Genomic DNA, 23,421 nt, shown 5'->3' with positions numbered 1-23,421 from the left:
TCATCCCCACCCTGCACCCTCCTGATGCGCAGCACTGCTGCACCTGGCCTCTGTGGCCCTGCTGGCTGTGCCATGGCTGAGAGATGCCAGGAGAGGTGGCTTGGTTCTTCAAGGGCCACTGCAGGCGCCATGCGCCCTCTTTCTTGGGGCCGTCTGTGCCTCTTCGGCCGTGGCCACTTGCTGTATCCATGGGCCCGTGTTGTGGCCGGAGCCAGGTTGTCGCGACCTCCCCGTGCAGGTCAGATGAGCTGTAAAACCGCGTTTCCCAGACACCATGCTAATTAAACCCTGGACACTGTGTTAATTAAACGCTCCCGCAGGGCCCGAGCCCCAGGCTGCTGGCAGGGTCCCAAGTAGGTAACGCGCCGTTCCCTGCTGCAGGGGGGCAGCTCCCGCTCCACCCCTCCATTGGCCCCGGGCCATTTCCACTTGCCCCGAGCCCCTCCTTGGTCTACTGCCTGTTGCTGACTTTCTCCCACGGGCCTGGTTTTCTCTGTGGAGCCAGAGACCTGAGGTGTTCAGAGCTTTGCCAACCACAGTGTTCCAAGACCATGGCCCTGCGAGGGCACGGTCTCGCCGCACCCCTTCCTGGCCCCATAGGCCACGCACAGGGTCTGCAGAACGAGTCCCTGACACGGCTGTAGCCAGGGCGGGGGTCACCAAGGGCGCCGGGACCCTGCAGCGAAGGAGCTTGTGAGTGGGTGCTGGAGAGCTGTGCTCAGACAGTGGAGCGCACGTGAGGCTAGTGTCCCCCAGGGCTGTCGGGTGAGGGGGCAGGGCACCCTCAGAGGGTAGCCTGGTAGAGACGGGCCCTAGGGGTGGTCCCCAGGCCACCTCACCCCAGGCCGGGTGTGCTGACCCCGCACCACCACCTCTGGTCTGGGCTTGGGTTCGGTTTCAGCCCCTGGCTCCTGGGGGAGCCGGTGTGGCCTCCCTCGAAGAACAGGCAGTGCCAGCGGCCCCGGGTCGCATGCCCTCACCCCCTCCCCTTCCTCCTCCCTGCCTGCCCCACCCCCTGGCAGGCCCAGCGCAGTGTTCATGGCTATGGCCTGAGCCAAATAAGGCAGTGAACGCCGGGGCTGCAGCAGCTGGCTGGCACAGGGCTGGGCCGGGACCCCCCGAGCTGGCAGTTGTCATAGGGGGCTCCGGCTCCCCTGTCCCCATCTCTGGGCCCCACCTGCCCTGCACAGAGTGGCTGGGGCAGCAGCAGGCCAGATCCTGTCGGGTACAGAGCAGCCCGGACTGGGCCTGCCTAGAGCTGTCCCTCCTGGGCCGTCCCGTTCTGTGAGGCACCTGCTGTCTCCAGTGCCGTCCAGCTGTGTCTTCCATTTTGGTTCCTTCCTAACTACTCCGTAGCCGTGCAAACACAGACCTTGGAGGAAAGGGAGAGGTGGGGACTGGGCCTCTGTGGAAGGGGGGCTGCCCAGCGGCGCTGCCCCCGGCCCCTAGTGCGTTTACCCAGCCTGGACCAGGGGGCTCCCTGCCCCAGTGCTGGCGATCAAGCAGAGCCCTGAGCCCCAGCCCCAGCCCTTTCTTAGTGTTTACTTTGAGATAGGGTCTACCTCAGCCACCCAGGCTGGCCTGGAACTTGTGATCCTCCTGCCTCAGCCTTCTGAGTAACTGCAATGACTGGCATGCCCCACTGCACTCTGCTTGTTTTTGTTTTAATGTTAGTTGAGTCTTTGCTCTCTCATGGCCAGTTTCTGGCCCAGGGATAACTGGCAGTTGTAGGGGGCACCTGTGACTCGCAGTACGGAGTCTACAGACTGGCCCTGGCCGTGCGCACCTGGGCGGTGATGGCCCAGGACTCGACCTAGTGGTAGTCACTCATGGGCACCCACGCAGAGGGCACTGCCTGTGGTCTTGCCACACTGGCCCCAGCCTCCTGCGTGTGCAGCTCCGGGGTGCGGGTCTGGGCCCCATCCTGCATGTCCAGGCCTGTGTTTCTCCAGGGCGCCCGGGGTGGCGTGGGGCTGTGCGTCTTCAGTCACCGTTGCCGTCACAGGCGGGGAGAGCGGAGTTAGTGTGCGCAGCAGCGGGCCCCGGGGAGCAGGAGCCCAGGCCTGTGCAGGGCGAGGCCGGGACAGATAGGACCTGGCTTTCTTGGAAGCAGCAGGAGCCCCAGCTGTTCTAGGGGTCTCACAGTAAGGGTCCTGACTACTGGGTGAGAAAAGGGGCCTTCATCTCCCACAAAAGCATGGGGGTCGCTGTCCTCCGGGGGCTGCACAGGAGGACAGGCAGGAGCGGCCACTGCTAGCACCAACATGCACGGGATGCGCAGGGCAGCCCTCAAGGGCCTCCCTGCATCCCGCCACTCTACCCGGCCACCCCTACGCCGTTGGGAAGTAGACACTGGGGTGCGGGGACGCTGCAGGCCTCTCTGTTTTTTATGTTTTGATTTTCCTATTTCAGCTTCAGTGAAAAGACTCAGAACTGACTGAAACGTGACAGAAACATTCATCTGTATACACTATGTTTATACTATGTCTGCTTTCTCACTGGACAAGCGGACATTATCTTTGTTCAAACCAAAGTGTATAAAATTAAAAAAAACAAAACAAAACCCAGAGTGCAAAGCAAGAGATACTAAGCCAGGCACGGTGGTGCTCACCTGTAACCCTAGCACTCTGGGAGGGAGGCAGGTGGATGGAAAGTTCAAGCCCAGCCTGGGCCAGTTAGCAAGACTCTGCCTGGAAACGTCAAAAGGCTGTGTGTGTAGCTCAGTGCGAAGATCCTGAGCTCAATCCCCAGAACCAAAAAAAAGACTATAAATGAAAAAAAGAAAAAACTGGGGGTAGGTACCCCACCACGAGGGCGAGGAGTGGCCCTCTGGAGCCTGAAGGAAACCCACCCCCCCCCCGCCGGCTCTGCACCTCCCCTCCACATTGCAGACCTGTGTGCTAGAATTTAAGCTGGAATCTCTTCCGGCAGGTAGAAAAGTGATCAAAGTCTGGGGGTTTATGGCTTTTTTTCTTTGCTAAAATATATTCTATCTTAGTATATATGCTATAAAAATAGGCTAGGTGTTTTTGTTTTTATTTTTCAATACCAAGGATTAAAACCAGGGCCCTCCCACTGAGCTACATCCCAGCCCTTTGTTATTTTTAAATTTTGAGCCAGGACCTTACTAAATGTATAAGTTGCCTGGGCTGGGCTGGGCTGGAATTTGTGATCCTCCTGGGTCAGTCTCCCCGAGGGCTGGGATGAATGATAGGCCATGCCCCACCACACCTAAGCAAAGGTTTATCTTTTTTTCAAGCTTTAAGAACTCTGTTGGGCCAAGGATATAGCTCAGTGGTGCAAGCTCCTGCCTGGCAAGCAGGCGAGCTCAAGGTCGTGAGTTCAATTCCCGGTACAAAAAAAAAAAAAAAAACCCTGTTTAAATTAAGAATTCCCCCCTCCCCCTGCAAGAAAATTTCCAGCCAGTGTGGAGCTGCATGCCTGTAATCCCAGTGTTCAGGAGGCTGAGGCAGGAGGATCGTCAGGAGTTCAATGCCAGCCTGGGCTGCATAGTGAGTTCAAGTTCAGCCTAAACTACAAAGCAAGACTGTGTCTCAAAAAAAACAAACAACAACAAAAAAGAATTTCCTTTTTATATAAAGAATAATGTACTGTACATCGAACTCTAAAAGTATTCTTGGGAAAAGCTTTTACTGTGACCCAAAATATTTCCAGCTTCATTCTGTTGATAATATTGATCTTACACTAAGTGTACTTAGTGATGCTCTCAGAATTCTGTCTCAGTGCCTTACCAATTAAATAGGAATGTGGGGGCCTCTGTGTGTCTTTGAGGAGTTTTTTAAATTTTGTTTGTTTGTTTTTTTGGGTCTTTTTGAGACAGGGTCTCACTATGCAGTTCAGGCTGGCCTTGAACTTACTTTGTAGCCTAGGCTGATCTTGAACTTGCAGATCTCCTGCCTCAGCCTCCTGAGTGCTGGGATTACAGGCGTGCGCCACCGTGCCTGGCACTTCGAGGAGTTTTAACTACAGACTGCCAGGTTTTCAGCATTGTTTCTGCCTCAGCTTTCTCGTCGCAGCTTCTAAACTCTGATGTCCTGCAGTTCTTTGTGACCCACATTGGGGGCTGTTACTGGGGCAGATAAGAGTGTGCACTCTCGGCAGTGACTGCAGCACAACGCTCGTCCCTGCTGGGGTGGTGCTTCTCGGTCCCTTGGGCTCGGCTCACGTGAAGTGTGACATGGTGCAAACGAGCCAGCACATCGAGTGGGCCACGCGTGCAGCAGGCCCTCAGCCTGAGTGCGGGGCTACGCAGCCTGCAGTCCACGAGGCTAGCAACTAAGGATGTGGCTGGGGTTTGTTGGAAGTGTGGTGCTAGGATGGGCATAAAACCCGTGACACTTGTTTCTGATGGGAAGAAAGTTACTACCTCTGAGTCTGAGCAGAGCATTCTCTGAAAGGCTCCGCTTCTCCTGTGAATGGCTAATGGGCCTGGGGCTGGGTGAGTGTTGGTTGCCCACCGTTGAGAACCCTCGAGCCAGCTCAAGCACGGAGCATGGGGTGTTTCCATCCAGCACTGAGGTTTTCCCTGATCTGGCCCGGGCCGGTCGGCAAGGAAGGGCTTGGTGTTGGGTGCTTGCTGCTCATGGTGGAAATCACGTGTCCTTGATTTTTTTGTCTTTTTGAGATAGGGTCTCACTATGCAATTCAGACTGGCCTTGAACTCACTTTGTAGCCCAGGCTGGTCTCAAACTCACAATGATCCTTCTGCCTCAGCCTCCCAAGTGCTGGGATTATAGACATGCACCACCTGGCTTGATTTCCATTCTTGGAAGAAAAAGTGATTATTTGGTGTCCTCAGATTTGGTGATGGGAGAGTGGGGGAGAGAAGGGCTCCGGCAGAGCCTGCCCACATCTGGCCTCTGTCCTAGCCTGGACTCCATGGCCGGAGGTTAGACCTGATCTTAGCCAAAAGGCCGAGAAGTGCTGGGGCTGGAAGTTAGGATGTGAGCCTCAGTCTCCTGCTGCGCGTGGGGCATCTTCTGGGGTTGGCTGCTCCAAACCCTTCCTGCCCCTACTGAAGGCATCCCTGCCCAGGCCTTGTGCTCCCTGCCTGGCATGTGTCCACCCTGGATGGCAGGGCTCTCCCTGCGTGGTGTCCCCAGTGACCCCTGCTACTACAGGCCTTGGTGCTCAGGCCCCAAGCAGATGCCTGGAGGCTGCATGGTGCTGGGACTCAGTTTCTGCTGCAGGGCCTCGGCACCCTGCACTGGCGTCCTGGGCAGCCCAGTGTGCTGTGTCCCATGCCAGGGACTCGTGCCTGGTCTCATGCCAAGCCTTGGTGTGGGCACCCTGCCCGCCAGGCTCCCTTGTGCATGGGGGTGACCTTCCCCAGGGTGCCCTCTGCTCTGTCCCTGCTGGGCATAGGTGGCCGCCCCTTGCAGAAGAGGAGGGGCTTGCACACGTTGGTCCCAGACTCATCCTTGTCTGTGAAGCAGAGGTGCCAGTTGTGGTCCTGGCGGGTCCATCAGATTCCATGAGACAGGCCCCGGGCAGCCTTGTTCCGCCTTTGATGGGCACCGACCGCTATGCCTGAGCTTCCCTCACCAGGGCCGGGGTCAAGTCCCCTCGAGGTGTCTGCTAAGTGCTGACCAGCCCTCCCAGGAGTGGCCTGTGGCCTTGTTATGCTGTGTGGTGCCTGTGGCCCTGTGGCTGAGAGCAGATGCCAGCCCGGGCCCAGTCACGCATCTGCGGGGGACCTGGCCCAGTTGCATCTGCGGGGGACCGGGCCCAGGGCTTCAGTTTGCCCCGCTCTGAGGGGTGCTGCACTGACCTCAGTCTCCGACTGTGGGAGGAGCGTCCAGGGGGATCCAGTGTGCCGTTGCCCTTCCTGCCCGGCCTGCTGTTGTCTCAGGCTCAGGAAGGGTTGTTTGGGTGAGGTCATAGCGGTGCGGCCCTGCGAGGACAGCAAGCTCAGTCCCTTCCTCAGCACCTTTGTCCCCACCAGCTCTCCAGCAGATCTTTCCCTCTGCCAGGTGGTGGCCAGGGTCAAGGCACAGCGTCCCCCACCTGCCCATGTCCCTGCCCCTTCCTGCTTGAGGTCCCAAGGATGTGCTTAGACCAGGGGCACCACCAGTCTAGGGCAGGGCTGGAGCCGGGGTCCCAGCCACACAGCCAGCCCCTCAGGCTCTGTCCCCTCATCCGAATGACACGCTCCCACACATTGGCCGCTGCCCTTACCCCATGCTGGCCTGAGGTCACCAGGCCCTGTTGCTGGCTTCCCATCCGAAGCTCTGACGGGGTCCAGGGACAGAGCGAGATCCCGCAGCCCCTGTCCTGTCACGCTGGCCGGGGCTGAGCCAGGCCTGGCTTCCCATGTGTCCCCAGGGCTGGCATCTGTGGCTGTGCCCCCCAGTGCCAGCCTCCTCGCAGGGTGGGCAGTAGGACATGGAGCTGGGGAGGCTGGCCAGGGCTGGCTTGTGCCCCGCCGCCATCCTGTGACCCGCTTGTCCCTGCCTTATGGGAGCCAGCGGGCCCCACCCTCAAGCCTCAGTGTCCTCACCGTGGGGACAGTGCATGGCCTGCGAGATACGGTGTTCCCGCCTCACTGCCTGCCGTATGGCCTGCCTGCGTGGACTGAATGAAGGGAGAAGTGAAGGGTGGAATCTCGGGGTGCTGGTGATGCCCCCAGGGCCCTGGAGCCCAGCAATGAGGCCCCCAGGGCGGGGCAGTGCCATCTCCCATCTCCCATCTCCTCCTCCTGGCAGACAGAGCTTCTGGAAGGTCCTTCTCTCCTGCTGGGCTTGGCTCGGGGGCAGGTGGGAGAGGGGCTCCCAGCTGTCCCCCAGATCTCACCCTCCTGTCATCACCCACACGCAGCTCAGATGGCCCCCAGCCCCCAGCCCCCAGCCCACAGCCCACAGATGCGAGCCGTTTCTGGAGCCTTCACAGCCCCCGGGGGGCACCCATTTATCCCTCTGCGCGACCCTCACCGCCGCTGGCTTAAGTGGTTCACACTGCTCTGCGCCACCCGCCCCGCTCCACCTCTGCTCTCTGCCTGGGGCTGGCTGGGGGATGAGCCTGTTTCTCACCTGGGAGCCCAGGGCCCTGCCGTGCTAGGCACCCAGTTGCAGGCTTTGGTCACCCTTTCTGGTGCCTGTGACCTGCTCAGTGTCACAGGCTCCCCACAGAGCACATGCGGGGACCTGCAGCATTGGTCCTTGGGAGAAAGTCACTTGGATGGGTGGACAGGTGGGCAGGTGGACAGCTAGACGGGTAGATGGATGGGTGGGCAGGCAGGCAGGTAGACGGGTGGGTGGATGGGTGTGTGGGCAGGTGGACGGGTGGGAAGGTGCAAGGATGGACGGATGGGCGTCATCTGGCTGGAGAAGCCCTCACCAGGCTAGCACGAGGGCCCGGTGCTGGGCAGTGGGGACTGGGCTGGGTTGGCCCTGGTGGCAGGCGGCAGCCAGCATCTCCTGCCTCTCGGGCTCAGCAGATTGATTTTCTGTTGTGAAGATGTGTAACTGTTAGAACCTTCCGCCGATCACTGGAGCTCATGTGGGGCTGCGGGCAGAGGGCAGGCACCGCCCAGCAGCACCCTCCGCTCCCTGGAGCAGTGAGGACGCAAGTCCTGCTCTGACCAGGGCCGCAGGAGGCCTGGGGCTGAGGCTGTCCCTGGGTTGGACGTCTGTCTGCACAGCAGCCTCTACCCCGGGCCTGTGGGTCCCTAGAGAGTGACCTGCCTCGCCTGTTCAGACTACACACCTGGCCTGTCCCCTCCCTGCAGGGCTTGTCCCAGGACCAACGCATGTTCCTGAGTCTGGCCGGCTAACGGCCATGGCAGGGCTGTGGTCCTCACACATGAGGCTCCCAGGGCAGAGAGGGATGGGAACAACCCCAAGGCGGCCACCTCCACTCCAGGGCTCTCAGTGCACAGAAGGGCAGCTCAGGGCCGCTGTCCAGGAGGGCACAGAGATCCGATGAATACAGTGCTGGCCACGCTCTGCCTCCCCCAGGCTGGGCCCTCGGGGCTCCTGAGGCGTGAAGGGCACAGAGGTGGCAGCATGTGGTCTTCCCTGCACCCTAGGAGAGCTGAGTGGGCCTCAGTTCCCCTGGCATGAACCTGGGTCCATCACCTCGCTCCTGAGAGGAAACAGGCTGACCTTGTGAGAGGTGGGCAGGGCCATGGCGCTGTGGCTCAGGGACCTGGCCACCAGGCAGGCCTCGGCTGGGCCCTCAGGTCCGAGTGGTGGGCAGCCAGGCTGCAAGCTGTGCGGTCTGGAAAGAATGGGATCCAGGTCTGGAGGACAGATGGGCAGTGCTGCGTGGCTGGTGTCTCCTCCTGCGAGAGCTCCTGGAGCCGAATGCCGAAGCAGCCAATCGGCCCTGCGCTGACAGAGAGACTGGCCAGGCGCAGCAGCACAGACCAGAAGCGCCGAGTTCAAGGCCAGTCTGGGCTACAGAGCCCAGGCTCAAGGCTGCTGTGGAGCCCAGCCAGGCCCTCTCTCAAAACAATCAAAGAGAAAATAAAAAGCAAGTTAGGAAATTCGTTCACACGCCTGGGGCCGTGGTCGGGAGCACAGTGCCTGCCCCTGCTGTGTGAGGGGTATGTGCACATGCACCTTAGCCAGGTTGTTGGGGTCACTGGGGCACAGTGGTGCCCAGCGATGGCGACGTGGGCTCCCTGTCCCTGGACCCCACACGGGTGCTCATGGCCTCACGGCCAGGAGGAGGGGGACAAGGGCTGTGCCCCACCTGGCCACAGCGCTGAGCCCCTGTCTCCCCACAGCCTCCCTGGTGCGCGTGAATGCACTCTCGCTGGTCTACCTGCTGGTGCTGCTGCTCCTGCCCTGGCTGCCCGGACCTGCATGCAGCGGCACACGAGGTAAGGGGTACGGGGTGGGGGCGGGAGGCCGGAGGGGCGTGGTTCCCAGGTGGGGCGCTGGGTACTTGGCGCAGGGGTGCAGCCACTGACAAGACTCGAGTTCCTTTCTTGCCAGAGATGCAGCTATTTCTGAATCCTTCCCACCGATCGCTTGTCCTGGGTGTGTTGAGGTGATGGGAGGGGTAGTGGGTGGGATCCCCAAACTGTCACCACCCTCCCTCAGGGAGCCACAGCGAGTGTGCAGGCCCAGGTCCCACCCCTGGCAGGGATGTGTCTTGCTCCTCTGTGTCCCAAGCCCCCGGTTGGGGGCTGAGCACGCTATGGGTTTGGGAGTAGACCGACTGGCTGCTGCCCCGCTTGGGCTTCTCCTGTGGGGTGGGCACAGGGCCGTTGGTCCCTGGCAGCAGGGACGGGACTTCTCGAGAGGATCCTGGGCTCTGGTGACCTGTGCTGTAGGTACCTAGTGTCTTTTGTGCCTTTTGGTGACTCCAAGTGCCCCACGTTCCTGGGAGGTGCTGGCTGCTGTGACCTACTCAGTTCTGGGGATCAGAACCCGAGTGGCCATCGAGTAGGCAGAGGTCCACCCTCTTGGGAGGCTCTGGGCCTGGCTTCCTTGTCTCTTCTGGCTGCTGGGGACACCCATTGTCCTTGGCTTGTGACCCTGACCTGCAGGGCCAGTGAGGGCCAGCAGGGTCCTTGCCCTGTCCCACTGCCCTGGCTCCCCCACACCACCAGTGTGTGTTCCTTCCCATTGGCTGTGATGAGCCTCAGCTTACTCGACCCTAACCCTGTCAGAGGTCCACAGGGCCCAGAGATTGGGCTGGAGACGTCTTTGGGACCCATCACTGACCATAGGAAAATGGATACTCCCTCCCTGGCCTAATACCCAAGGCTCCACCCAGCTTAGAGGGCCTTGGAACAGGCACTAGGCTCAGGGCATGGGTAGCTTTCTGGGGTTCAGAGAGCAATGAAGGCATTTTGGGGGCCCAGCTCAAGGAAGTGCTGGGAGCCCCTGGGACCCAGGAGAAGATCCCCAGGGTGTGTGGCTGGGGTGTGCAGGGCCGAAGTCTCGCTGGGCAGGAAGCCATCAGCCTGTGGATGTTGGGCCCTCAAACTCCTGGGTGCCCCCAACCTCATGTGGGGAGCGCAGCTCCCGCCGGGCAGGGGAGGGTGGCAGTGGCAGGCACCCCACCTGACCCTCCATCTGTCTGTCTGTCCTGCTCAGAGGCCCTTCAGGGACAGATGCTTCTGGTTTTTCCGGGCGGAGAGAGGAAAATATGAGGCCTGGCCACGCAGGGCGCCCGTGGGTTCCTGCCCGTGCAGCTGCTGGCCTTGGCACCACCCAGTGGAAGGTCTGATGGTACCCGGCCGGCCCCATGTAGGCGGCAGCCTGACCCCTGGCTGTGGGGCGGGGGCGCTAGCATGGGCCCCAGATGGCCACAGGCCTGTGAGGCCAGCTCCCCGCACCTGCTCGTCTTTTAGGGTAGAGGGAAGCCCCTCACACCTTTCCTGCTCCCTGGAGAGCCCCCAACCCTGTCGCCACCCCCACAGCCTGGCGGAATCCTGGGAAACCCCCAGACCTCCAGGGCCAACCAGAGCCCGTTGGTGCCTGGGCCGCCAGAGGCCAGCCTGTGTCCCCACTAGTCGGCCCTGCCTCCTTAGGCACAGAGGCCGAGGGACTCTGGGGACACCGCACTCCCTGCCTCGAGGCTGTGCGGGGCTCAGCCTGAGTGGAGCTGGGTGAGGCTCGGCAAGGGCTTTGTCTCGACCCCTCCCCAACCCCTGCCCGCTCCAGACCTTCTCCGTGGGGGGGGCTTCAGGGCTATGGACGCCCCTTCCTCTGCTGGGTGGTGGGGTCCCCTGGATGGCCACACCCACACCCAGGAGTGCCCCGCCATGATGTGTGTCCCTCGAGGGGGGCGCTGGCAGCCCCAAGGAGTCAGGAGAGCAGGGTGGGGGTGGGGAGTACAGCCAGGAGAGGGGGAGACGCCCTTGAGCCTGCGCAGGCTGAGTGGCACTTTCGGAGGGCTCAGGGACAGCTACTCCACAGGGAGCAGCGGGTCCCCACTTCAGCCCACTTCCTGTTTGCTGCAGGGGCCTGCAGGGCTGCTCCTCAGGAACCCACTCTTTTTTTCTGCTGTAGCTGGGGAGGGGTGTGCTGCCTCTGGGGTGGGACATGGACAGCCCCTCCCCTGTGAGCAGACCCTGGACAGTCCTCATCCCTGTAGACAGTCCCTCCCCCGTGGACAGACCCTCCCCCGTGGACAGACCCTCCCCTGTGGATAGTCCCCTCCCCCATGTGCAGACCCTCCCCCGTGGACAGTCCCCTCCAAAGTCTCCCCAGGTAGTGAGCCGTGAGCCAAGGCCAGGGCCCAGAGGCCAGGCACTGGCAGCTCAAAACAGCAGAGCTTGGCCAGTGCGAGGCTCCCCTGCTCCCTTCTCAGGACGTTAGGGGCTCAGTGTGGCTGGGAGGTGCCAGGCTGTGTGTACTCATCCTGCATTTCGGGGTGGCTGGAGGGTTCGAGGCCCCTGGGAGGTGGAAAGGCCGTCGCCTCCTGAGCCTCTTTCTCCTCCTCTGTGTGGGGGTGCAGCGTCCCGTGGCTCTGTGGCGAGGATCCAGATGCAGGCCTGGGAGCGGCCCCACAGCCCCGTGGGGGTCTCTCAGCCAAGGAACATGCTCTTCCCACTGTGGCCCACTCTCCCCAGGCTGGCAGCTCCGCCCCGGGCTCCCTCCCTGCCTGATGGGTCTGCTGCGCCAGGCCCTGCCATCACTCTCTCCCCGCCCTGCCCCTCCTCAATGAGTCCCACTCGAGCAGTCAGCGCCAGTCCCAGATGCCCACCCAGCCCACCAGGTCCTCCCTGTGCCGGCACGGTGAGGCCCTGCAGCGCTCAGGCAGGCAGTCCCTCGGCTGGACCAGGTCTGCTCACCACCCCGTAGGGCGCCTGCCCTGTGTGGGCTCTGTGCAGTCGGCAGTGCCAGTCAGATCCTCAGGGGAGGGGCAGGCAGCACCCACCTCTGCTAATGGCACCTCTGCCTGGCACTCGGTGACCCAAGTCCCCAGGGACCTCCTTTGCAGCTCCTTGGGCGGGCACTGGCTGTAGCCCTCAGCCTTCGGAGGTTGCCCGAGTTGCAGGCCAGCCTGGCCAGGCCCTGAAATCTCAGTGCCCTGGGTGCCAGGTCTTCTCTGAGGCCGGGCTGTCTCTGCAGAGCCTGGGGCCCAGCCCAGGGTGGGGGCAGCAACAGGGAGACCCCTGGCTGGCGGCCCTGCAGGAGAGTGCATGGTGGGTGGGACCTGCAGGGGGGCGTATCACCTACTGGGCAGCCCGGGACCCCAAGGGCAATTCTGACTGGGTTTGGCAAAGTGTGCCCCAGAAACCGCAAGTGAGGCAGCCCCTGCTGTGAGCATGCTGGGGTAGTCGTACCATCTGTCCCCAGGGTCCACGGTCCTCATCCTTGGAGTTGGACCCTGGGCTGGGGCAGCGAAGGCTGCCAGCGGGGCCGAAGTCCCCTGTGCCATCGCCCATGGGAGCAGAGGCAAGGGCAGCTCACCACAAAGGCCAGGGGTACGGCTGGCAGGGGCAACGCAAGGCCATGGCACCCGGTGGTGACCATAGATCTGGCCAGGCATGGCCATGCCCACCTGGGCTCCATGGCTCTGTGGTCAGATTCCAGCCTCCACCCCCCCAATGAAGTGATGAGGGAATCAATCTGCCAGGCTCTTGGCCACGCCAGGCACCAGCCGGGCCACAGCCTCCGCCCCTGTGCCGCCCCTATCCTGTTTCCTGGAGAGAGCCCACCTTACCACCCGGCACCCCACACAGGCCCTTGCTGCCAGCCCGCCATAGTGTTGCTTCTGGTTCCTTCTCATGGTGGCCTGGTGGGGACAAACCTCCGCTGCACAAGTGAAAAGTTGCATCTCCAAGGCCCAAGTGTTTTCCTTCCTGCACTGGCCCGACCTGGTGGGCAGGCCTTGCTGGCCCCCTGCTGTGTCTGCTGTGGCCACGTCTTCTTTGTGTCAGGCAGGTGACAGCGCCCCCAGGGCTGCAGCAGGGGTGAGGAGACAGCCCCCCCACCTGCTCCAACCCCGCATCCCCCCGGCCATGGGTCTCAGGCATAGCGGGAGGGTGCATCCTCTGGGCAGTGCCCCAGCGGGTCTGTGCTCAGCCTCACCTGCCCCCTCTGCAGCAGGGCACGCGATCCGGCTCCTGCGTGCTCTGCTGAGCCTCAGCCTGCTCTTCCTGCTGGCACACTTGGCCTTCCAGATAACCCTACACACCGTGCCCAGCCTGGATGAGCTGCTGAGTGCCAAACGTGAGTCGCAGGGGGGTGGGGAAGAGGGTGGTGCTGGGGCCCTGGCCTGGGGGCGGGGAGCATCCACAGCTGACCTGGGACCCGGTGGGCCCTGCCTGACCCAGGCACTGCCTAACAGGAGCCGTCCCCAGCCAGGATTTATGTCCAGCCCAGGTGGCACTGAGGACATCTTCCAGGAATGATTTGGCCACGGGCTGGACTGGACAGGGCCTGCTTGGGAGTGGCCAGGTCTTTTCATTATCCCCCATCTGCACCATCCTCCCTGCTGGGGCTGAGCCACACGGCTGGGTGGCTCCTGGGGCCCTGGGTGCTCCCTGGCCCCCACCCCAGCGTTCCATGCCCGTTTGCTGACAGTGCCTGTAGTTAGCACCTGTCCCCCAGCTGGGACAGGGACCTGTCCATCACCCAGGCAGGGTCACTCCGAGCCCTCATGGCCATCCTGCGATGTCTTCCTGGTGTTTTGGGACAAGGCTGGAAGAGAAGGGGGCATCGTGGCCCTGGCCAGCCATGGCTGAGACGGCGCTCCTACCTGTCCCCCTCCCCAGCAGCACTGACAGCTGCTGTCCCGAGACCCTATCTAGCTGCGTGCTGCCCCACTGGGCCAACAGGGTCAGGCCTCAGTTTCCCTGTCAGGAGAAGGGACCTTTTCAGTGCCCCTGAGGGGGTCCTGGAGTCCTGCACTCCAGGGCTGCCTGCTGTGTCGCCCTCCTGACTGGGTCCCTGCTTCTGTCTGCAGACAGCCTCTGGGAGAATGTCTCGTGCTATGTGGGAGTCACGAGGTAAGACCCAGCCTGGCTCCGTCCTCCACTGACAGCCCACACCCCATGCTGACCGTGCCTCCCTGGTCCCTTGCAGGCTGGACCTGAAGGACATCCCCAATGCCATCCGCCTGGTGGCCCCCGACCTGGGCGTCCTGGTGGTGTCATCCGTCTGCCTTGGCCTGTGTGGGCGCCGCAGGAGGAGAGAGAGGGAACACCTGGTGAGGGGCGCGCCTGCCTGGGCTGCCCAGAGCCGTTCACATCTTCCTGGTGGGTGGAGACTTCTTAGTTGATACAGAGAGGAGTCACGGAAGGAGAGAGGCCAGGTCCCCTTCCCGAGCCCACTGGCACATGGTCCTGTCCATGCGAGAATGCACCCCTCCAAGCTCTGGACCTGGGACTCTGCCTGGGGGGCTCTGAGGCCATGCAGCAGGAGGAGTGGGCGGGGGAGGGCGACAGCACTGCATGGCTGGGCCCATGGACAGCCCTGAGACACTTGTGGAACTGTGTTCTAGGAGGGCAGTGGGGCCCTGCAAGGCACCCAAGGCCCTGCACAGCCCGGGCCTTTTTCCCACCAGCTCCTGTGAGGCCCTGTGCTCCACCACCCCATGCCCAGCCTGGCCTCTGCCAAGAGCCAGGGCCCAGGGTTGGGCCAAGATTTATGGCATCCAGGTGTCCTGGCGCAAGCACTCCCTGCCTGCGGATGCTGGGCTTCAGCCCCAGTGCCCATTCATCAGCGTCTGGCACCTGCTGGGCACAGAGCCCTGGCTTCCAGAGGAGCCCAGAGAGGGAAGGGGCTTGTGTGGCCACACAGCAGGCCACGTTCCTGCGCCCACCGCTCTCCCTGGATGTGGGCTGTGGCGGTGTGCTCCGCCTGGCTGCCTGGCTCTGAAGCCCTGTGCCCGTGGCTGCAGCCCTTCAGGGTCACACTCAAGTCTGCTGGGGCCGCCCCTGGTCCCGGGGCAGCAGTGAGGCCACCTCCAGCTCTGTGTGGCCTCCGAGGGGTGGGCTTGGGCCGGCCAGCCTATTTACCTGGCCCAGCCTCTCCTCTTTCCCCTGCCTCTTGGCTCTGGTCTCAGCACCTCCTGGGGCCTCCCCGCACCCCACCCCCAAGCCTGTGAGGGTGGGGCCTGTCTGGCTCGCCTTTCCCACCCACTATCCAAGTGGGGTTGTCCCAGACATGGTATAGACTCAGAGAGGTTAAGGGACCAGCCTACGGCTGCACAGCACGAGACTGTGGGAGCTAGGTTGGGGCTAGCCCTGGCCTCAGAGCCCGTGTCCTCGCGGGTTCTCATTGCACGCCACCTCAGCTGTTTGCAAAGGCACAGCTGGGCACACAAGCTGCCAGGAGCTGACCAGAGCTGGGACCTCTGATGAGAATCTGTTCTTTGCACCATGCCCTGGCTTTCTGGGGCCTGGGAAAAGCCCCATTCCAGGAAGCAGGGACTCAGCCAAGCCTGTCCCTCTCAGGCCGGGGAGGGCGGCACCCCCAGCAGGCCAGTGCTGCAGGTATGGGGAGGGGCAGGGCCCCAGGAGACCTGTGCCGGCCGTGCGCTGGGGGCCCCTCACTCCCCAGAGACCCAAGAGGCAGGTGGCCCTTCTGCCCCCTCACTCATGACGCATCTCCTCTGGACCTGAGGACCGGGCAGGTGGTCTGAGTGCCCAGCTCAGTGTGGCCTCGTGGGGGGCACGCTGCACCCTCTGCTTCCTTCAAGTCCCCTCTCAGGAGCCAGCTCTGGGGCGGGTTCTCTGGCAGCGTCAGGCACCTGACGTCTTCCCAAGCTTGGAGCAGCAGACAAACGAGATGCCCGAGGGGTTCGGGAGGGGTCTGAGTCAGCCCGAAGGGGAGTCAGGGTCTCTGTGCCTGGCTGCGGGGCGGCAGGCTTGGGGGAGGCGGGGAGTCCCGGGGGGTGGGGCTGGGGCCTCCGTGTCACTGCCTGACCTGGATCCACCTCTGCCTCAGCATGATGGCGAGGAGAGGGACGTGGACACTGGCGTCCCAGCGGGGCTACAAGGAGTGCCCGCGCTGGCCCCCAAGCCCAGGACATGGCTGGCTTCCCGGCTCCGGGCCACAGCCCACTGGCTGCTGGTGGCGGCAGGGCGGACCCTGGCTATCATGCTGCTCGCGCTGGCAGGTACCCAGGGCGGGCAGGGACCTGGGTGCTGACCACTGTGCAGGGGGATGGGGGGAGTTCTTAGAACTCCCCAGTGACCAGGCATGACCCGGGTCCCTCTGCCCTGCAGGCATTGCCCACCCCTCGGCCCTCTCCAGTGTCTACCTGCTGGTCTTCCTGGGCATCTGCACCTGGTGGGCCTGCCACTTTCCCATCAGCCCCCTGGGCTTCAGTACCCTCTGTGTCATGGTGGGCTGCTTTGCTGCCTGCCACCTCATCTGCCTCTACTGCTACCAAACACCCTTTATCCAGGATGTGCTCCCGCCTGCCAGCATCTGGGCCAGGTGAGGGGCCTGCCTGCCTGGCCGGGGCTTGCCTCTGACCCCCGGGCAGGTAGTTAGTAACAGGCTGTCTCCTGGTAGGGTGTTTGGTCTTAAGGACTTTGTGGGCCCCACCAACTGCTCCAGCCCCCACACGTTGGTCCTCAACACCAGCCACGACTGGCCAGTGTACGTGAGCCCGGGGGTCCTACTGCTGCTCTATTACACATTCATCTCCCTCCTGAAGCTCCGGCATCGGAGGCCCGAGGGCCAGGTGAGCCCAGCATCCCCAGCTCAGCCCCAGTGCCCGACAGCTCTGTCCAGAACAGAGGGAGCCGGGCCAGGGCTGGTGTGGGGCTGAGCCTGCAGGTCTGCTGTCCACAGAGAAAGGAAGCGGCCAGGGTGGACGAGGAGCCCGAGCTGGAGTTGGACCAGCTGGAGCAGGGGCCCCGAGGCCCAGATGGGGTCTGTCAGGATGGGGAGGCCACACAGGTGAGCGGGGCCAGGCCAGGCCAGGGAGGCCGCACAGGTGCACAGGTGAGCAGGGCCTGGGCAGGCTTATAACGTGTCTTCCACAGCATATGATCCCCACATTCGTGGGGCCTGATGCCGAGGCTGAGAACTGCATTGTGCACGACCTGACCAGCCCGAGCCCTGTCCGGCAGCGTCCCGGTGAGTACCAGGTGCTGGGTTCCTAGGGCACATGTCTGCCCTCCAGGCTCCAGGATCCTGGCACAGGCCTGTGGGCAAGGCCAAGGCTGCCCCCTGGTGGCCACAAACTCCTGTGTGCAGCCTGCAGCGTCCTCACAGCGCCTCCTCTGGGCCAGTGCTGATCCGAAGACTTTTTTTTTGTCTTTTTATGGTAGGGTCTTGCTATGCAGTTTAGGCTGGCCTTGAGCTCACTTTGTAGCCCAGGCTGGTCTCTAACTCACAATGACCCTCCTGCCTCAGCCTCCCAAGTGCTGGGATTACAGGCGTGCTCCACCACACCTGGCTGATCCTAAGACTTGAGGGTGTCCAGGGCTCCTTGCCGCGGCCCATACTGGCTGGGAAGTGGCTGCAGGTGTCAGGGGTCTAGGAGGCCACTGTCCTCCTGGGAGGGTGTGCCCTGGGCTCTTCACACAGGTGGCAGCTCTGTTCTGTGCCTTCTCCACTCTGAGGCTTGGTCAGTTGTGTGCTTTCCTAGAGGCAGATAGAGTCACAGGTACCACTGGAGAAGGCCAGGGTCATGCACCCTGCCTTTAGGGGGCTTGGGAGTCAAGGCCAGGGCCACTACAGGTCAGGATGGGTCCTGCTCCCGCTCCCACCTGCTGTCTGCGCTTCAGAGTTGGTGTGGGGAGGGACTCGGGTCCCCAGGGGAGCTGACCATTGCCCTGCCCCCAGCACGTCCCAGGCTGGCGGAGCTGAAAGAGATGTCGCCATTGCATGGCCTGGGGCACCTCATCATGGACCAGAGCTACGTGTGCGCCCTCATTGCCATGATGGTGAGGTGTGGTGGTGCCGGGCCGGGTGCGGGGAGGGGAGGCCGCCTCCGTTTGCCCCATCTCAGCCGCAGGAGGCAGGCCTCAACCCCAGGACTCTGTGCACACGTGTGTGCATGCATATGCCTGGCATGTGGTGTCCCTGGCCCTGCCTCCTGGTGGCTGTGCCACCTACCTGCCCACCACCCCACGTTGCCCCTGCCCCCAGGTGTGGAGCATCACGTACCACAGCTGGCTCACCTTCGTGCTACTGCTCTGGGCCTGCCTCATCTGGACAGTGCGCAGCCGCCACCAGCTGGCCATCCTGTGCGCACCCTGCATACTGCTCTACGGGCTGGCGCTCTGCTGCCTGCGCTATGTGTGGGCCATGGACCTGCAGCCCGAGCTGCCCACCACCCTGGGCCCTGTCAGCCTGCGCCAGCTGGGGCTGGAGCACACCCGCTACCCCTGCCTGGACCTCGGCGCCATGGTGAGCCCCGTGCTGCGGGGTGGGCCTGCCTGACCACGCACAGGATGGGGGGCCCTGTCCCCCTGCCCATCAGGCAGGGCCTCCAGGAGAGGGAGCCACATCTGGTGGTCACGACAGAGCCCCTGTCGGCTCACATAGGCCGGGTCCAGAGTTGGTTGACTGAATGAGTACTGTGCCCCTGGTGCTGTGTCCAAGGGTACCTGGCCTGCCCGACCCAGCTGTCGCTCCCCATGTGGCCCCTGGGTCTCCGAGACGCGTGTGTCCCTGTGTGAGGAGTGCCAGGGTCTTCAGGGAGTGGGTTACCCTGTGTCCCTGGTGGATGAGCCTGTGTGTACACTGTGAGAGCGCAGGTGCAAACACGTGAGCCAGGTGTGAGGGACGGTGAGGGGGTGTGTGGACACGGACCCGTGCTGTGTGCGGCACATGTGTGACACACGTGGCCGGTGTGGGCTGTGTGCTGGGCCCCCTCCCGGCCCGCTGACACCTGCGCCCGCAGCTGCTCTACACCCTGACCTTCTGGCTGCTGCTGCGCCGCTTCGTGAAGGAGAAGCTGCTGAGGGAGGCCCGGGCGCCCGCGGTGCTGCTGGAGGTGGCTGTGGCGGGTGCAGGTGAGCAGTGGGCAGAGACGGGAGGCTCCGCCCCTGAGGCTTCGCCCTGCAACTGTGGGTCCCTCCTGCCAGCCACAGAGCCCACTCAGACGCAGACACTGCTCCGGAGCCTGGGCGAGCTGGTCAGCGGCATCTACGCCAAGTACTGGATCTACGTGTGCGCCGGCATGTTCATCGTGGTCAGCTTCGCCGGCCGCCTGGTGGTCTACAAGATCGTCTACATGTTCCTGTTCCTGCTCTGCCTTACTCTCTCTCAGGTGCAGGGTGGGGCGGAGCTCCGTGCCCTGGGCCCCAGGAGGGCAGGGCTTGTGTTTTGGGGGTGGGACTTGGGGCGGGGCTCGCTCATCTCGCGCGCCTGCAGGTCTATTACAGCCTGTGGCGGAAGCTGCTCAAGGTGTTCTGGTGGTTCGTGGTGGCCTACACCATGCTGGTGCTCATCGCCGTCTACACCTTCCAGTTCCAAGACTTCCCCGCCTACTGGCGCAACCTCACAGGCTTCACGGACGAGCAGTAAGTGGGCACGGCGGGCCCTGGGCTTCCCTGTGCAGCGGCCACAGGGTGCTGACGGCCTCCCGCCCACCCAGGCTGGGGGACCTGGGCCTGGAGCAGTTCAGCGTGTCGGAGCTCTTCTCCAGCATCCTCATCCCTGGCTTCTTCCTGCTCGCCTGCATCCTGCAGCTGCACTATTTCCACCGGCCCTTCATGCAGCTCACCGACCTGGAGCACGTGCCCCCGCCCGGCACCCGCCGCCCCCGCTGGGCTCGCAGGTGCAGCCTGCTTCCTGCTGGTGGATGGGGAGGACCGCACCTGGCAGGGGACTCGGCCAGGCCAAGGCCTCAGGCCTGGGATATCTTCTCACACTTGTGGGGCTGGGAGTGATGTGGGGTCAGGAGCACCTGGCCAGGGCTGCAGCAAAAACACAGTGAAGGGGACACGGGGCAGAGGTGGCATCTCCGAGTGACTTGGCTCTCCAGGCAGGACGCTGTGAGCGAGGCCCCCCTGCTGCAGCAGCAGCCCGAGGAGGAGGAGGAGGAGCCCTCCCAGGAGGAGCTCAGCACCCACGGCCCCTGGCAGGCCACACAGGTCCCTGAAGGTGAGGGATATGGTGGGGCTCCCAAGGCAGGTCAGAGGGAGGCTAGGCCCCAAGATGTTGAGACCCCTCCTCACCACACCCCACCACCACAGGTGCGGCCAGCAAGTGGGGCCTAGTGGCCGAGCGGCTGCTGGACCTGGCCGCCAGTTTCTCGGACGTCCTCACCCGCGTGCAGGTGTTTGTGCGCCGTCTGCTGGAGCTGCACATCTTCAAGCTGGTGGCTCTGTACACCGTGTGGGTGGCCCTGAAGGAGGTGAGTGGGTGGCCTGGCCACCCCAAAAGCCTCATTTGTTCCTCTGAAGCAGGCCACTCCTGCCCAGCATGGCACCGCCTCCGCCCCACCCCTGCCCACTCTGGCCCCACCCCCACTGCCTGCCCCGCCCTGCAGGTGTCGGTGATGAACCTGCTGCTAGTGGTCCTGTGGGCCTTCGCCCTGCCCTACCCACGCTTCCGGCCCATGGCCTCCTGCCTCTCCACTGTGTGGACCTGCATCATCATCGTGTGTAAGATGCTCTACCAGCTGAAGGTAGTCAACCCCCAGGACTACGCCAGCAACTGCACCGAGGTACGCGGCCCAGACCTCCCCACTCATGCTGCGGCATCCAGGGTCTGTGCCCCTCGTGGAATGTGGCCCTGGTGCGGGGCACCCAGAGGCCCATAGTGAAGGGGGAGGACAGCCCCTCTGGCAGCCCCTGCCGGAGCTTTGTTCACAGTCCCCTGCCCTGGACGTCCCTCCTGGCCCATGCAGCCCCACTTCCCAAGCACCAGGGCCTTTCCTGCAGAGACAGCACTGAGGCTCGCAGGCTCTGTGCCTGGGCTCGCAGCTCTGGGCGGGCTCAGGGCAGGGTGGGGACTCCCGGGGGCAGGCCTGGTGCTGACGCCTGGCCCCGCTCAGCCCCTCCCCAACAGCACCAACCTGCAGGCGGCAGAGATCCGCCAGTCGCTGCTATATCGTGGCCCCGTCGACCCTGCCAACTGGTTTGGGGTGCGGAAGGGCTTCCCTAACCTGGGCTACATCCAGGTGAGTGGGGGCCGGGTGGGCAGTGTGGGTGACCCCTGCTGGCTCCCTGCTGACACTGACCCTCCCCACCCAGAACCACCTGCAGATCCTGCTGCTGCTGGTGTTCGAGGCTATGGTGTACCGGCGCCAGGAGCACTACCGCCGGCAGCACCAGCGCGCCCCACTGCCTGCTCAAGCTGTGTGTGCCGATGGCACTCGCCAGCGGCTTGACCAGGACCTGCTCAGCTGCCTCAAGTACTTCATCAACTTCTTCTTCTACAAATTCGGGCTGGAGGTAAGGCAGGGCCTGAGCCGGCTCACAGCACCTGGCACGATGGCCTGTGCTCAGGCCGTGGGGCGGAGTGGGCAGGTTGAGGGCCAGCAAGGTGCGGCAAGCCCAGCCACAGTGCCCAGGCAGTGAGAAGCCAGGCTGGCCAGTGTCTGAGGTTAGGGTCTCGTTGCCATGGAGCTGTTTTGGGTGTGTGCTGAGACGTGTCTGGCCTCTGCTGGCCCCCAGTGTGCTCAGGCAGGTGCACTGAGTCCCCCACCCCTGTCATCTGCAGCCTCTGAGGCTGAGGGCCCGGGTGGGGCAGGGAGGTGCCCTTCTCCAAGCCAGTCTGTCCCCACTTCCCGCCACTTCTCCAGATCTGCTTCCTGATGGCCGTGAACGTGATTGGGCAGCGTATGAACTTCATGGTCATCCTGCATGGCTGCTGGCTGGTGGCCATCCTGACCCGCCGGCGCCGTGAGGCCATTGCCCGCCTCTGGCCCAACTACTGCCTTTTCCTCACACTCTTCCTGCTGTACCAGTACCTGCTGTGCTTGGGCATGCCCCCGGCCCTGTGTGTCGGTGAGTACTGGTGCCTGCTGTGCATGGTCTGTCCTGGCTCTGTGTGCCCTGAGTACCAGGGTCTGTGTGTGCAGTGGTGCACACTGGTCCTCGTGTACCAGTGGGTACAGGTACCCACTAGGCGTGGCATGTCCCAGCTGTGCGCTCTTGACTGGGCAGTGGCACATGGCTGCGTCTGTGCCTGCATCCGCCACCACCCACCCAGCAAGGCACCACAGCCCCCGTGGCCTGCACTGGCACAGCTATAGTGTGTCTGGGAGGTGACCACGTCTCCCAAGGCCTCCCTTCTTCTTTTCTTGTTTTGCCCAACTCTCTTCTTCTGAGATTAGCACGAAGCACGCCTGTGTGCGCTCTCTGCCAGGAACAACTAGGGCAGAACCGTCACCCTGGTGGTGCCATCCAGTGCAGTCCATGCCGGGAGTCAGGCTCACCCATCTGGCCTATGTATCAGTACTGGACTGGGGAGCCCTGGCCCTGCAGCACACGGCACAGCAATGCAGATGCTCTGGGGTTGGCCATTGCTGTGGCTCTCCCGTGGGGAGCAGGGCTTCCGTCTCTCGCTTCCTCCTTATAAAGCATGGGCTGTGCTGGAGTCTCAGCCCCTCCTCCCTCGCCCCTAGGGGTCTGAGGTTGGCCGGGGTCCTCAACGCACCCATCCTCGTCTCTGTCCATGTTCTCCGGAATCGGCCTATGGCGGGGCACACACAGACACGCTCGCCTGTTAGTGCGTCAGAGCGTGGCTGCGGCTGCGGTGCCTCCGTGTGGTCTGAACCCCCAGGGGAGGGATCTGCTGTGCTGGGCGGGAGGATCAAGGCCAGGCCGTCCAGCAGATGCAGCCGCATGCTGCTGCCTGGAGTGTCTCTGGAGCAGATGCAGTGGCACATCGTCTCCTTTTGAGATTGATCCCTTTTGACAGATCTGTAGGTCACCCCTTTGCGCCTTGTTTTTTTAACTTTCTGTGTACATGCACCAAAGAACTGCCAGCGTGGTACTGAGTTCCCCAGGACCTTGTTGCTGTTTTCCTTGGTGCCAGCCTCTTACAGACCCCAAGAACAATGCCCAGAACTGAGGAAGCACATGCTGTGATGCCACAGACCAGGGCAAGGAGCTCACTCTGGGGTCCCTAGTGTCGTTCTGTCCAGCGTGTCAGGTCCTGTGATTGAGGTGCCCGCGGATGATAAGGAAAAGAGAGACAAGAAAAACAAGAGAGGCAAACGTCTGGGATCAGGGGGCTTACAGCCTCTCAGACTGCAGCCTCGAATACCAGTTTCCGTCACTTTTTATTGAGTGAGAACTTAGGGTGTAGCTAGTACTAATGGGCAGGTACAAAACGTTTTAGCAAGGGTAATCAAAGGATTACCCTTTTCCACATGTAATCCAAGACATGCCTGTAATCCCAGCACTCAAGAGGCTGAGACAGGAGGATTGTAAACTCAAGGTTAAACAAATCATTGTGTCCTTAATGCATTCTAATCAAAGAATGTCCTTCTCCACACCCCAGGCCGTCGCGTGTCCCCGTCCATGCCGCCACGCTCTGCCTCTGTCTTCTCCGCCTCCCCCATTGGGATAGC

General features: G+C 62.8%; 1 protein-coding gene across 4 annotated transcripts in view; it reads left to right on the top strand.

The window, feature by feature from the left end:
* Positions 1 to 23,421, top strand: part of Piezo1 (piezo-type mechanosensitive ion channel component 1) — a 37,183-nt gene that overhangs the window by 2,827 nt on the left and 10,935 nt on the right. For 2 of the 4 annotated variants that reach the window (XM_013507962.1, XM_013507959.1), the window contains exons 2-22: positions 8,750 to 8,845; positions 13,032 to 13,157; positions 13,894 to 13,936; positions 14,013 to 14,136; positions 15,879 to 16,050; positions 16,160 to 16,373; positions 16,452 to 16,623; positions 16,734 to 16,841; positions 16,928 to 17,021; positions 17,733 to 17,833; positions 18,039 to 18,299; positions 18,796 to 18,907; positions 18,980 to 19,164; positions 19,269 to 19,417; positions 19,492 to 19,674; positions 19,882 to 20,000; positions 20,093 to 20,253; positions 20,389 to 20,565; positions 20,896 to 21,021; positions 21,095 to 21,295; positions 21,646 to 21,850. In XM_013507962.1, the coding sequence (XP_013363416.1) occupies positions 8,750 to 8,845; positions 13,032 to 13,157; positions 13,894 to 13,936; positions 14,013 to 14,136; positions 15,879 to 16,050; positions 16,160 to 16,373; positions 16,452 to 16,623; positions 16,734 to 16,841; positions 16,928 to 17,021; positions 17,733 to 17,833; positions 18,039 to 18,299; positions 18,796 to 18,907; positions 18,980 to 19,164; positions 19,269 to 19,417; positions 19,492 to 19,674; positions 19,882 to 20,000; positions 20,093 to 20,253; positions 20,389 to 20,565; positions 20,896 to 21,021; positions 21,095 to 21,295; positions 21,646 to 21,850 (3,129 nt within the window). The remainder of the gene's footprint in view (positions 1 to 8,749; positions 8,846 to 13,031; positions 13,158 to 13,893; positions 13,937 to 14,012; positions 14,137 to 15,878; positions 16,051 to 16,159; positions 16,374 to 16,451; positions 16,624 to 16,733; positions 16,842 to 16,927; positions 17,022 to 17,732; positions 17,834 to 18,038; positions 18,300 to 18,795; positions 18,908 to 18,979; positions 19,165 to 19,268; positions 19,418 to 19,491; positions 19,675 to 19,881; positions 20,001 to 20,092; positions 20,254 to 20,388; positions 20,566 to 20,895; positions 21,022 to 21,094; positions 21,296 to 21,645; positions 21,851 to 23,421) is intronic. The other 2 variants (XM_013507960.1, XM_013507961.1) reach the window with 2 other exon arrangements.

This window comes from Chinchilla lanigera, unplaced genomic scaffold (assembly GCF_000276665.1).
Source record: "Chinchilla lanigera isolate Chin_1 unplaced genomic scaffold, ChiLan1.0 scaffold00140, whole genome shotgun sequence".
NCBI classification, from domain to species: Eukaryota; Metazoa; Chordata; class Mammalia; order Rodentia; family Chinchillidae; genus Chinchilla; species Chinchilla lanigera.
Note: the sequence above shows the minus strand (reverse complement) of the source record. Positions and strands in the feature narration are given on the sequence as shown.